Genomic DNA, 14,868 nt, shown 5'->3' with positions numbered 1-14,868 from the left:
TTTAGTGCCGTGTTACAGGCACTTTTTTGAAAAATACATTTATTTCCGGTGTTTAAAGATTAAAAAACCCCTTTCTGTGTATCATCTTTCTGTGTAAATATCTCATGTTACAACGTGGACACCTGCGGCTTGTATATGTACACATTTTTTTTTCTTTTCTAAATTTAGGTGGTGCGACTTTTATTCAGGTGCGCTCTATAGTCCGGAAATTACGGTAATTATTTTTTTGAGTTATAAGGCTTTTACTGTCAAGCGCAGCAAGTTGGGGATGATTCTGATGTAATTCCACCCCACTCCTTCCTGTCTGCATTGCAGTGCTGGCCTACCTCATTGTGTGAATGCACTCTGGCTCCTTAGTGAAGGCGTAAGCATAACCACTGGACGTGGTGCCAAAATCAATGGCAACCACCACCACGAAGGACGGCCCCGACGGCACCTGGTCCGTGTCGTTCTGCTGTACAGAAAGAATAGACACATTTATGGCACTAGACTTACACTTGCGCACACACACAGGCAATGAATGCGTTCACATTCATCCATGAGTCCAGAGCAACACTCTCACACACTTCACAGTTCAAGGTACTGAGATCAGAGTACAGTAAGTCCTGCTATCATATAATTTTATCAAACCATCAAAACTCATATTTATTTTTAAAACCATTGAATCTGAAATCAACCCTCTTCTTTGCCAACAAACTGAAGCCGATACCAAGTGTGAGCAGCTACCGCCGGCCCTTCTTCTCCACACACTTTAGCACCTGGCACTGAGCACTTTTGGGACATAATGGCCCAGTCCAAGCCGTCATTGTGTTCCTTGCATCTTTTGCCTGCCAGACTGCCAAAGTTTTTCACAATGACACTCCCACTTTTCTATCGATTCAAAAGGCTCTCTGTAACACTGCCGTTGTTCTTTCTGCCTTGCAGCTGATGCTGATACTATCTTGAACAAGTGAGTTGGCATCAGGGGTTCTGCCCTACAATGGTTTTATTTTATCTATCAAACAGGTCTCTCTGCACCCAGGGTGACAGCCTCTTCTTCACTGGCCCTTCTGTTCTGTGGGTTGCCTAAAGGCTGAATCCTACATCCTCAATTCCACTTGGACACACCATAAACAAACAAACATGTCATGTGTGTTTTACCTAGAAAGGATTACCTCCTTCCGACCTCTAGGTTCCGACTTGTCTAGGACAAGTATCAAAATGACTCAACGACTAGCTCAAAATCCACAAAACCAGCCTGATGAAAGGAAACCTGAAAACAATCATTTAGTCTACAGAGAGCCGGATTATGCAAGACTATTTGTAACATAGAAAGTAGAGAGTTGGTAGGTGCAGAAGAGAGTTGAGTCACCTGAGTATGTGAAGGAGACAGCGGGGTGATTCCAGGGTCACCCATGCTCTTAGCTGGAGAAGGATTAGCCATTGCATCTGCAGAGGAAGAAAGGAAATACACATGTTATATAATATACACACTGTACCCGTTTATACCGAGCTGCACACAATAGGGTCCAGACAGGACCAAACTCCAACAAAGTCCAACAGAAATATTGTGTCCAACTAATATATGACTGCTTCATACTCTTCAAAGCTTTCAAGTAGCGCACTCAAAAATGTACTTCTTAACTGAGCGCACCAGCCTAACACCAACTCCTACGGGGTTGTGATGGCATTAATGTTTCCAGTGACAGTTTATAACTGCTCATGTAACAGATTCTGCTGCTGCTAAGGAAAGTATAATGAAGTATGACCAACCAGTCAGTCTACATCTTTGGCCCGCAGGATAATATTTTAATTAAAACTTCAGCTGACCCACCGGTGTGTGTGTGTGTATATATATATATATATATATATATTGTGATGGCCCAGCCGGTGATCAGTGCCCCACGTGGCGAGAAACCGCCAGTAGAGGGCCACCAAGAGGCATGGTAATGGAAGGGCAGTACTACCCCAGGTGTCACTGAGTTCCCCTCCCAGGTGTCGGTAATCACGCAGGCAATCAGGAGCCTGTTTTAAACCTTCCTCCCAGGAGACACGAGGGAGGAAGCGAGTGGGACAGTCGGAACGCAAGGAGAGTGAGACCCAGGGATATTGCGCAGCAAAAGGAGTCTAACTAAATATATCCTCTCTCTTCTGCACCTGGAGGAATCTGGCGAAGCCCCGATGTCCCTGGCCACCCCGGTGAAGAACTTTTGAGTTATCGTTTTCTCATCCTTTTTCCCCCCTCTCCCCTTTGCATTTTTTTGATAATAAACCTTGGTTAATTCCACCGTAACCCTGCTTGTCGTCTGCCCCGCTTTTCCCCTGGGACCACCACGCGAGGTCGGGCGCTCACAATATATATATATATATATATATATTACATATACATCTTCAACACCTCCCTGGAGACATGCCACGTACCAGCCTGCTTCAAGGCCTCCACCATCATCCCTAGGAAGCCTAGGATCACAGGACTCAATGACTACAGGCCCATCGCTCTGACCTCTGTAGTCATGAAGTCTTTTGAACGGCTAGTCCTGACCCACCTGAAGTCCCTCATCGACCACCTCCTGGACCCCCTGCAGTTTGCCTACAAAGCCAACAGGTCTGTGGACGATGCTGTCAACATGGCCCTCCACTACATCCTCCAGCATCTGGACTCCCCAGGAACCTACGCCAGGATCCTGTTTGTGGACTTCAGCTCCGCTTTCAACACCATCATCCCGTCTCAGCTACACGTGCCCGACTCCACCTGCAAGTGGATCACAGACTTCCTGTCCGATAGGAAGCAGCACGTGAAGCTGGGGAAACATGGCTCAGCCTCCCGGACCATCATCACCGGTTCCCCCCAAGGCTGCGTTCTTTCCCCTCTGCTCTTCTCCCTGTACACCAACAGTTGCACCTCCAGTCACCAGTCCGTCAAGCTCCTGAAGTTTGCGGATGACACCACTGTCATTGGACTGATCTCTGATGGGGATGAGTCTGACCATCTGGTGTCGCGGTCCAGCCAGAACAACCTGGATCTCAACGCTCTAAAGACCGTGGAGATGGTTGTGGATTTCCGGAGGAACAGAGCCCCACCTTCCCCCACTACCCTGTGTGACTCCCCTGTCACTATTGTGGATTCCTTCCGTTTCTTGGGCTCCATCATCACCCAGGCCCTCACGTGTGCGTGTGCATCTCTTCTACAGGGCCACCAGACATCCAGGTGACCTGAAATCGGACTAAGTATCTTTCTTTAAACCAAGCTAGTCTGCTAAATTTGTTGTTGATTCTAGTGTCTTAAGTTCATTTGATTGCTGATTTGCTTTAGTTTGTCGTCTCACTGCCAGTTCTTTGTTTGAAGTTATCTTGGTTGCTAGTTTGCTCAAGCTCTTTCAGTCTTTTAGTGCCAGTTTGTGTTCTAGATTCTACTATTAAGTTAACTGCCAGTGTGCCCTCCTAACTCTTCTAGGTTTTGACCTGATCTAAGTCTGTTTTGCCCTATCTTCTGAAGCAAATAAGACTTGAATCCTTAAACTCTCATTTTGTCAAAACACCACATGGTGATTGTTCACTGATTAGGGTGTCAAGCTATTGGTGTTTTGCATTTTGAGGAGTTTCTGTCGAGGCCAATCGACCTTTTGTCTCCTAAACGACGGGGGAGCGGCCAGCGCAGCCGCAGCCGACTTCCACTAACGAGGGAGTATTTAACTAGAAATCGTGGGAAGCGTTAGCTTATCCTCGCAGCACGAAGACGAGCAGAACAAAGACTAGGGAGTCTTTCGTGGCAGTCAAGACGAGCAGAACAAAGACTAGGGAGTCTTTCGTGCCAGTCAAGACGAGCAGAACAAAGACTAGGGAGTCTTTCGTGGCAGTCTTCGGGGCGGCTGAATGCGGCGCCTTCTTCTGCTATTTTTAATAATGTGTCTGACCCCTTTACCCGTGCCTGTTCGAATCTCTTCCCGCAGATACTACAGGCCTCGGGCTAGATCTGCTCTCTATCGTAACCTCTCCTATCCCACCCGCTCCACACATGTCCAGCACCTCGTCACAGGAGGTCTCTGGAACTGCCAGTCAGCGACTCGCAAGGCTGACTTCATCTCCGGCTTCGCTATCGAGCAGTCACTCGACTTCCTCGCTCTCACTGAGACCTGGATCACACCTGAGAACACATCCACCCCAGCCGCTCTCTCCTCCGCCTTCTCCTTCAGCCACACTCCCAGGCCCACTGGTAGGGGTGGTGGCACAGGTCTACTCATTTCACCCAAATGGAGCTTTTCTCTCTACCCTCTACCACCATCCACCCCATTGTCCTTTGAATTCCATGCTGTAACAGTCACTCACCCGGTACAATTAACAATCGTTGTCCTCTACCGTCCGCCAGGCTCCTTAGGTCATTTCTTGGAAGAACTGGACATTCTCCTGTCTAATTTCCCCGAAAATGGACCTCCGCTCATCCTCCTGGGTGACTTCAATATCCAGACAGAAGTCATCTGACCTCTTACACCTACTTTCTTCCTTCGCTCTGTCACTCAGTCCCTCTCCTCCTACTCACAAAGCCAGCAATCACCTTGACTACATCTTTACTAGAAACTGCTCTACCACTAACCTCTCTGTAACTCCACTTCATGTGTCTGATCACTTCTTCATCTCTTACTCCCTTCCACTTTCTATAACTAACAAACCTCCCTCATTGACTAACTCTATACTGGCTCGTCGCAATATTCACTCCCTCTCTCCCCCTCTCCCCCTCACTGGCATCCTCTGTTCTATCAGCTCTCCCTTCAACTGATACTCACTCTTGCATCCGAACGCTGCTGCAGAGACTCTCCTCTCAACTCTCTAGACTCTCTCTGCCCTCTTACGAAACAACGGACTGGAAAATCCCCTCCGGCTCCGTGGATGTCTCAACCGGTCCGTGCCATGAGAGCCACCATGCGAGCCTCAGAGAGGAGATGGCGTAAATATAAACGACCTGACGACCTGCTTAAATTTCAATCTCTCCTCTCCTCGTTTTCTGCTTCTATCTCTGCTGCCAAAAGCTCTTTCTACCAATCCAAAATCGAATCTTCATTTTCTAACCCCAAAAAACTCTTCTCGATCTTCTCCAATCTCCTCGAACCCCCTACCCCCCCCTCCACCCTTCTTCCGGGAGACTTTGTCAACTACTTCACCAAGAAAATAGCTGACATACGCTCCTCCTTCTCGAACCCACCTCCTACTTCTCGCGTCGCAAAGACCTCACCTCTTTCGCCCTCACTTTCCTCTTTCACCGCCCTCTCTCCTAACAATTCTTACCCTAGTAACCTCTGCCCGTCCGACCACCTGCCCTCTTGACCCCATTCCATCACATCTTCTACAATCTATTGCACCTGACCTTCTTCCGTTCCTCACCTGTCTCATCAACAACGCTCTGTTATCTGGCTGTTTTCCCAATTCTCTGAAGGAGGCAAGAGTCAACCCCCTCCTGAAGAAACCTACCCTCAACCCTTCTGAAGAAAACTACAGACCGGACGAGAGAAGGGAGACCTTTTTGTCCAAAACCCTTGAACGTGCTATCTTTAACCTCCTTGACCCCCACCAGTCAGGTTTCAAGGCAGGCCACTCCACAGAGACTGCTCTCCTTACTGTCTCAGAGCAACTCCACACTGCTAGAGCCGCCTCTCTCCTCTGTCCTCATCCTTCTGGACCTCTCTGCTGCATTTGACACGGTCAACCACCAGATCCTTATTTCCTCCCTTCAGGAACTTGGTGTCACAGGCTCTGCTCTCGTCCTACCTCGACGGCCGCACCTACCGGGTAACCTGGCGAGGATCTGTGTCGGAACCTTGTCCTCTTACTACTGGAGTTCCTCAGGGTTCCGTGCTGGGTCCCCTCCTGTTTTCGCTCTACACCAACTCTCTTGGGGCGGCACGGTGGCGCACTGTCGCCTCACAGCAAGAAGGTCCTGGGTTCGATTCCGCCCAGTGGCCTTTCTGTGTGGAGTCTGCATGTTCTCCCCGTTTCTGCGTGGGTTCTCTCCGGGTTCTCCGGCTTCCTCCCACAGTCCAAAGACATGCTCTGGGGATCAGGTTAATTGGGGACTTTAAATTGCCCGTAGTTGTGTGAATGTGAATGTGAATGGTTGTGTGTCTCTGTGTTGCCCTGCGATTGGCTGGCGACCAATCCAGGATGTACCCTGTCTATCGCCCGAAGTTGGCTGGGATGGACTCCAGCCCCCCCGCAACCCTGTGTGCAGGATAAGCGGTTTGACAATGGATGGATGGACCAACTCTCTTGGCGCTGTCATGGCTTCTCTTACCACAGCTATGCCGATGACACCCAACTAATTCTCTCCTTCCCTCACTCGGACACCCAGGTGGTGGCTCGGATCCCTGCCTGTCTAACTGACATCTCAGTGGATGTCCGCCCACCATCTGAAAATCGACCCGACAAGCCTGAACTACTTCGCTTACCCAGGACCTGACAGTCAACTTTGGAAACTCCCACTTTGACCGCTAAGAACCTCGGCGTCACACTCGACAGCCAACTCTCCCTGACTCCCAACATCACCGCAACAACGCGATCCTGTAGATACACGCTCTACAACATCAGGAGAATACGTCCCCTTCTCACTCAGAAGGCAGCGCAGGTACTGATTCAGGCTCTTGTCATCTCCCGCCTGGACTACTGCAACTCCCTCCTGGCTGGTCTCCCTGCCACCGCCATTCGACCTCTGCAGCTCATTCAGAATGCAGCAGCTCGACTGGTCTTCAACCTTCCGAAATTCTCCCACACTACTCCACTCCTCCGCTCTCTTCACTGGCTACCGGTGGCCGCCCGCATCCAGTTCAAAACATTGGTACTCACGTACCATGCTGTGAATGGATCGGGTCCGGCTTACATCCAGGACATGGTCAAACCCTACATCCCAACCCACACTCTCCGCTCTACATCTGCAAAACTACTCGTCCCTCCCTCACTGAGAGCAAAACACTCGACTAGATCTCGACTCTTTGCTGTCCTTGCGCCGAAATGGTGGAACGAGCTCTCTGAAGACACCAGGACTGCAGAGAGCCTTGACATCTTCCGCCGCAAACTAAAGACACACCTCTTCAGACTCTACCTCGACTAAAGACTAACAAATTGTAGCACTTAAATTGTACTTGTAACGTCACTCATCTATAGCAAATTGTAAATTGGCTTATTTGAGGAAATTGCACTTTCTTGTTTCTTGTTCTCCTGAGTTTGTACCCTATGGTTGAATGCACTTATCGTACGTCGCTTTGGATAAAAGCGTCCGCTAAATGACATGTAATGTAATGTAAAAGTGGGAGCTGAACATCAGCTCCATCAGAAAGAAGGCTCAGCAGAGGTTGTTCTTCCTGAGGCAGCTGAAGAAATTCAACCTGCCAAAGACGATGATGGTGCACTTTTACACGGCCATCATCAAGTCCATGCAGGACTTGTTTGCTTCCAGGTCTCTGAAGCGAGCCAAAAAGATTGTAGCAGAGCCCTCTCACCTCAGACAAAACCTGTTTGTGCCCTTTCCATCTGACAGGAGGCTGAGGTCCATCAGGACCAAGACCTCCCGCCACACGAACAGTTTATTCCCGACGGCTGTCGGGCTCATCAACAGAGCCCGGTTCGCCACCGACTGTCACTTTTCACTCGTCACTTTTGTCACTTCCTGTTCACTAGTGCATTTTAGTTTTATATATATATATTTTTTTATATTTTTGACTTTAACTTTATTATTTTATTTTAAACTAACCCACAGCCTTATTCTACTAACCCATAGCATAAGCATTTTATTTTATTACTCGTGCACTGCTGTCTTGCCTATTGTTATACTGTCACGCACCAACCGCCAAGTAAAATTCCTTGTATGTATGACATAATTTGGCAATAAATGTTTCCTGATTCCTGATAACAGGGGTCTTCAACGTTTTTCAGGCCAAGATCCCCCAAACTGATGGCGAGATGGAGCAGGGACCCCTATTCTACGTTTGGTCCGCCATATTTAGACGTCAGCATAACCCTCTGGAGGTCACGGACCCCCTGTTGAAGACATCTGAATTGCTGCTATCCCTTATTAGTCCACCGGGGGTCACACTGAGTTTCTGTCGACTGGACAACAGGACCATCCGCCCGCCCACATCTCTCCCCCTCTAAAAAAGATTGTGGAATTGAATATAGTTCTCTGTTGTGAGTGTTATTCTGCCCTACAGTGTTGGTACAGATTATAAAAGACAAACTACTATTAGGGTGCTACTATACAAATGGCTTATTTCCAGCTGGCCAGCGACATTCTAACTTAAGAAGTGTTTGAAATCAGCCTAAGATGTTGAACACAATAGTAAAAACACGCTTAGTAGAGTAGTAAATGCTAAAAGTCGCCAGTTGGTGTGTTGGTTTTCTTTCAGATTACTCGCAGGAGTGCCTTTCTAAGAAGCCTTTACGGTCAAATAGTCATGTTAACTAAGGAAGCTCAGGAACCCGGGGGCTATGACCCGCTGCTGTGCTTGAACTGAGAGTCCGTCAATGTGAAAAGATGCTGCAGAATAACTCCAACTTCATTCAAACAGCACAACATGTCTGTTGCACCTGTCTTTAAAACACAATGACATTTCAATTGAATTGGAGAATGTCTACCATCTTTTTCATTGGTCGGGCTTAATAGCCTTCACAGAAAGTGTTCTTTGAACGCACACAATAATAATACTCCCTCGACGTATTCTAAGTGTCTGGCAGAATTGTCTCACGACGGGACGCCATGTCATCCCTCTTATTTTTCCGCTTCGCACACCCTTTTCTCCGGTCCACCCCTACGGAGTGGATGAGTGGTCTGAAGACCCATAATACACTTTGCCAGGCAATTATGGCGCAGAATTACGGACCACCTGTGGCTAGACTCCATCTAGCCACTATGCAACTTGTCTCTCGGCACCCCGACAGCCCACTCTCACAGCCACCTTTACAACCTTTAAGTTTATATTCCAGACAATTGCCATAAAAAACAATCATGATTAGAGAAGTAAAGCTATTGCCATTGTAGTAATTCATATCTCAAGTGCTGCATTAGTTATGTGCTAGCTCAGTTTGTTTATCTCAATGCAATAAGGAAATGTCATTACTAGCAACTTTGTATTGTGAATGGTTACGTATAGATGGAATTTGTCTGGTTTTTCCTTAAATTTCCACATCCTGTAAAACCAGTTTCTTTATACAAATGAATAATAAAAATATTTTAAAAATTGACAACACAAAAAAAAAGGTGAGGTTATAAACATTAACAAATATAAAATGTATATTGGTGGTAACGGATCAAGGATCAACCCGTGATCCGTTCGGATTACTTGTGAACCGCAGATCAACAAGTATTTATTTTTGAACAGTGTAATCATAATGTGTAATAAGGTTTTACTGCTCATGTTCCCTTAACAAATCCCTGAATTAATTGCACAATGTATCAATACTAAAAAGGTACTGAGCTACCCGCGAGTTAAAAATAAAATTTTGCATAGTTTTAGTATCGATACTTCCTTAAAATAGCACTCGATCAGCGGTCCCTGTCATGTGTCCTGAATCATTTCTGTCATAGGAATTGCATGTATTATACATTGTTCATTCTGTACACATGGCATCCATTGTAGTCTGTCCATCCCGGGAGTGGGATCCCTCCTCTGACGTTCTCCCTAAGGTTTCTTCCCTTTTTTCCCTCTTGTAAGGGTTTTTTCATTTTTTGGGGAGTTTTTCCTGTGCCGATGGTGGGTTTCGGGGCAGAGGATGTTGTATGTGTACAGACTGTAAAGCCCTCTGAGGCAAATTTGTAATTTGCGATTCTGGGCTATACAAAATAAAATGACTTGACTTGACCTGTGTGTATTGACCGCACTCGCTCACAGTGTGTGATCGCAGGGGAGACGTGGTCTAACATGCACAAATTTGACAGAAGTTAAATGTGGAAGTACTTTCACTATGTTACATAGGTGCGTATAATCAATTCTAGGATAGCACTATGTACTTTTCATTAATATCTTGCTGTAAGCGAATAGTACATTTAATGCCATTTGCTAAGTGTTCAAAAAGGTGAGCAATAACTATCTGGTAAAAAAGGGAACCATAGAGATGTTTTATTAAATGGCTGGTGGTGGAAATGTTTTAGGTAGCGCAATCAAATCAATTTCAGTAAATCCAGGGTGCAAAACAATTAAGGTATCAAAAACACGTTGCTACTTTGCCGTTAAAAATTTGATATTTATTCCAACATGAAAAAAAGCAGAATACTTTGACAATCTTAATTTTGTCAACTTCACAGGTACATGATACAATACAATATATACATACATACATATATCAAATAATAAATCTGTATGATATAAGAAGTACTGTATATATGTGTCATTGGAATTGGCCTATGTGCTTCTTACACCTGCCTTCTGAGGGCAATCTTGAGAAATGCAGCTAAAAAGCACATGAAGACATGCGTATGACAGGCAGGGATATTTGCAGGAAAAGCATCTTTTTCATAATTGCGGTATCGGGACAGTCCTACCCTGAATGTCAACTTAAAGTGTCAGTAAACCATATATAAACCGGGTATGGGTGGTAGAACCATTCCGGTATGTTGGCATAGTTTACAAAGAAAACCGCACAAACATGACAATACATCGAGCATGGCCACACATCAGGAGCGCCTCCATCCTGGTCTGTCAGTGACGGGGTAAAGCAGCAGCATCAAGGTATCCTCACAGCATTTAGGAAAGGGTCTGTGTTTGACTGGGCTAAAGCTATCAGAGCATCAATTGATTATTCAGTATTAAGTAAAGGAAGAGACAAGATGTTGACAGAACATACCAATGTTTTTATTTTGATTAATTTATTAGATTTTGGTTCAAATTGGATACCTTGACTATTTTTTATTATTGTTTTCGTGTAAACTATAGCCAAAGTGTTTTTCTTTTATTATCTGGACTATGACTCATGATCCGTGAGGTCTGTGATCCGTTACACCACAAATATATATATATATATATATATATATACACACACACACACAGGTGTCAACGGTATTCACATTCATTCAGCATTGGAAATACACGAGGGCAAAGGGCAAAATTGCCCCCAAGAAATTTGCCCCCGATATCACTAGAAGAAGGGCAAAACATGGAACATGGAACATTACATGGAAAAAGGAACTTGCCACCGACCACCGGAACCTGCTGTTCTGAAAAGGGAACCTTCCACCGACCACTTTTCTCACCCGACGTCACTGTGATTTGTGTCATCTGCAGGTGCATCACGGAGAAAACCAATTGGTGTCGGAATGTTCATACTTCTCATCCAACCACGATCAAATTCACTCTCTCCGGATGGCACGATTTATGTGGACAGGTTTTTTTGTGTTTTTGAACGATGACAGGCCGGAATGAAAACAAGCCAAAATGAAATAGGAGTAACGAGGCAATTTTTAAAATATAAGGAGTAGAAAGTAAGTGGTCAGTAAGTAAGTTGTCTGAAAAAGAAATACTTCAGTTAAGTATTGATACCTCAAATTTCTACATAAGTACGGTAACAAACTATTTTTACTTTGTTACTTGACACCTCTGATATATAAATATATATATATATAATTTTTATTTTTTTTCTTCAAATTGAACAATATATTAACTGTTTAAAAAATTCTGTAAATATAAGACCACAGTTTTGAACTATTTAACTTCAAACTATGAAGACTATATTAACTGTTAAGTTATTGTTCAACAGTTCATTGTTAACACAGGAATAGAAGAGGAGCCTCATTAAACTCACTGCAGCCAACTGACAGCACCACCACAACAAATAGACTATCAAAGAGCCATTTTCATAAGAGGCGACAGCAAAATGAGTTTGGGGAGAGAATGTGCTGTTTATTCCTCCAATGTGAGATCCCATTCATTCACCCACGGCCCCATACTCCCCTCTCCCCAACCGACTTGGCCATCTGCCCAGATGCAGCGCAGAGAAACAGACAAAAGCTGCAGCCACCACACACACAAGAATCAGCTTTCAGATTCACAACTATGTACAAAATTATTTTTACACTAAACATTCTTTATTATTGTTATGGTGGATAAAAGCTTTGAAATACATGTGGAAATTTGCTGTCCTTGTATTTCTCTTTTCTTTTCTAAGCTCTGTACCCCTTCATGTCATAATTCAGCTGTTGACACCCATGCATATTCTAATAGGAGGAGTTAAAATACACACCTGTCCATCACTAACTAAAATCAGGTTAATCACTAGGATTTCTCTGGTCAGAGTTAAGGTTGGGTACTAGGGCTGTCAACAAATATTCTAGATTTGAATATATATTCGAATAGTTAAAAACAACTATTCAAATGTGAAAATTAATATTCAAATGTAAAAAAAAAAACGGTATATTGCATGAATAAAATAGACTAGATGGCTACAACAGCTTCATACACTGCTTTGATTATTTGCCGTTTCATGCCAAGGAAAAGTTCTGTGTTTACAGCACAGCTCGCTCGGAGCGTTCAATGTCGGTACTGTAAAACCTTCAGTTTCAATCACTGAATGAAGCCTGACGTATGTGGGACAAGAATCGCGACCTTAAACTGCTTGCACAAAACTCTTGATCAGCACATTTGTTTATCGTTGTCGTTCATTTAAACCGCTTTGGCCAGAGAGCGGAACAGTGCGGGAGAGGGAGAGCGAGATCTGCGGTCTTGGCAGTTAGTTACAGTTTTTTTTTTCAATCGCTAACAAGCGTTTGTCCAAACAGTTGTCACATTTTCAAAACTCTAAACACAATTAGCACAGCATCGGTGTTTTGTGGCCATACCATTCACACATTTCATGTCGTTTTCACACAATATGCAGTCAGTGAACACATGTCCACAATGCTTGCATTTTTCTTAACAGACAAGCCATACCTCCCAACAAAACGATGGATTGTTTTAGTAGTATTCACAAATGTTAACACACACCATCACACAATAGCAAAAACAATATTCCAAACCGTAGATACAGTATAAAAACCTCTGCTTCTGCAATGATATCAGTTCAAAAACAATATATCTCAGCTGATAATGAACACTATTGAATAATTGACAGCTGATTTATGTTGGGTAAATTGGGCCAACAACAGCTGATTCCAGTCTGGCTTATTTAAGGAGGACTTTGAGGAGTGATGTTTTTGGAAACAGAAACAGACAAACACTGTAATGGGTGGAAGAGGAAGAGCAAGTGGCCCAGGGAGAAGACCAGGTCCAGTGAGAGGTGCAGGTGAAGAAGAAGGTGCAGGTGCAGGAAGAGGTGCAGTGAGAGGTGCAGTGAGAGGTGCAGGTCCAGTGAGAGATGTAGAAGGAGGTGCAGTGAGAGGTGCAGGAAGAGGAGCAGTGAGAGGTGCAGTAGGAGGTGCAGTGAGAGGAAGAGTAAGAGGTGCAGGTCCAGTTAGAGATGTAGAAGGAGGAGCAGTGAGAGGTGCAGGTGCAGGAAGAGGAGCAGTGAGAGGTGCAGTAGGAGGTGCAGTGAGAGGAAGAGTAAGAGGTGCAGGTCCAGTGAGAGATGTAGAAGGAGGTGCAGTGAGAGGTGCAGGAAGAGGAGCCGGCCCAAGGTGGAGGTGTAAGCATGCGTGGTGGTGGCATTCCAAGGGCTGTAAGAACAGTAGTCAGTGATGAAATTCGTGCCACTATCATTGACCATGTAATCAACCCCGGTCTCTCACTAAGAGAGGCTGGTGAAAGAGTCCAACCCAATTTGAGTCGGTCAACGGTTGCCTCCATTATTCATATCTTTCAACAAACCAACAGGTAAGTATTGCATTTTACATGGTTTGTTTCTATACTCATTTGACCTGTCAATAAGGTCATACAGTAATGCATATGTTGATTTTTTTTTTCTCTAAAGAATGCAACGTCTTCCACCCTCTGGGGGAAGAGGAAAGCTCCTCAATATTGATCAAAAGCTTGCCATTGTAGAAATGGTTATTGCAAATAATGCAATTAAACTGCATGAAATTAAAACTAGAATTGTGGAGGACCATGAGATATTTCCCAATATAGAAAGCATTAGCCTCACAACCATTACGCGGACATTGTCCAAACACAGAGTGCGGATGAAGCAGCTCTACACTGTTCCCTTTGAGAGGAACAGTGAGAGAGTCAAGGAGCTACGGCGACAATATGTCCAGGTATAGTGTATATTCAATTCAATGTCCAGTTATATAAGCTTTGCACTTTGCAAGTAGGTAACCTACACAGTAATGGGTTACAGTACAGTATGGTAGACACAGTAATGACATGACATAAACTTTGTTTCAGAGAGTTATGGAATTGGAGGCCAACCAGACCCCTGATGAATTCATTTACATCGATGAGGCAGGATTCAATCTGTCCAAAAGGTGTCGAGGTGGAAGGTTTATGACCATCAGCCACATGACCAGATGTCCCTCCTTGAAGCCATGGATGCTGGCTGCAGGGACATCACAGTTCAAGATTGCCAAGGGTGGATCCGACATGCCAAGCGGTTTTATCCCAGGTGCATCGCCTTGGATGATGTCAGATGTGATGGTGACGAAAACATGTGGCCAAACCCTGAAGATTGCAGGGAATAGATGCATACATTTTTTGCTATTTTTAGTTTCCCATGTGCACATACAGTTCCAAACCAATAAATTTAGTGTAAATGGTGGATTGCATGTTACCTGAAACATAAAAGTCTATGCAATTTTTATAATGTCAACAATAGCCAGAATTTTCAAAACCTGGTGTACTTCGTTTGACTGCATGTACCTTGTGAAGTGAAAACAAATGTTATTCTTTGACAGAATAATTTCATTTTGAGTCAGATTTCCAGTGTTTTGGTAAAGTTAGTGTGTGCAGAGAAAGATGTGTTCCGTTTTAAAATTTAGAGTTAGTATAT

The 14,868-nt window shown here is 44.7% G+C and overlaps 1 protein-coding gene across 6 annotated transcripts in view; it reads right to left on the bottom strand.

Moving 5' to 3' along the window:
* hspa12a (heat shock protein 12A) overlaps nucleotides 1–14,868 on the bottom strand; it is a 50,922-nt gene that overhangs the window by 17,832 nt on the left and 18,222 nt on the right. For 4 of the 6 annotated variants that reach the window (XM_078104643.1, XM_040178468.2, XM_078104645.1 and 1 more), the window contains exons 2-3: nucleotides 1,352–1,428; nucleotides 327–454 (exon numbers count right to left, since the gene is read on the bottom strand). In XM_078104643.1, the coding sequence (XP_077960769.1) occupies nucleotides 327–454; nucleotides 1,352–1,428 (205 nt within the window). The remainder of the gene's footprint in view (nucleotides 1–326; nucleotides 455–1,351; nucleotides 1,429–14,868) is intronic. The other 2 variants (XM_078104644.1, XM_078104646.1) reach the window with 1 other exon arrangement.

This window comes from Gasterosteus aculeatus, chromosome 6, assembly GCF_964276395.1.
Source record: "Gasterosteus aculeatus chromosome 6, fGasAcu3.hap1.1, whole genome shotgun sequence".
Lineage (NCBI taxonomy): Eukaryota > Metazoa > Chordata > Actinopteri > Perciformes > Gasterosteidae > Gasterosteus > Gasterosteus aculeatus.
This window is presented reverse-complemented; position numbering and strand designations above follow the sequence as displayed.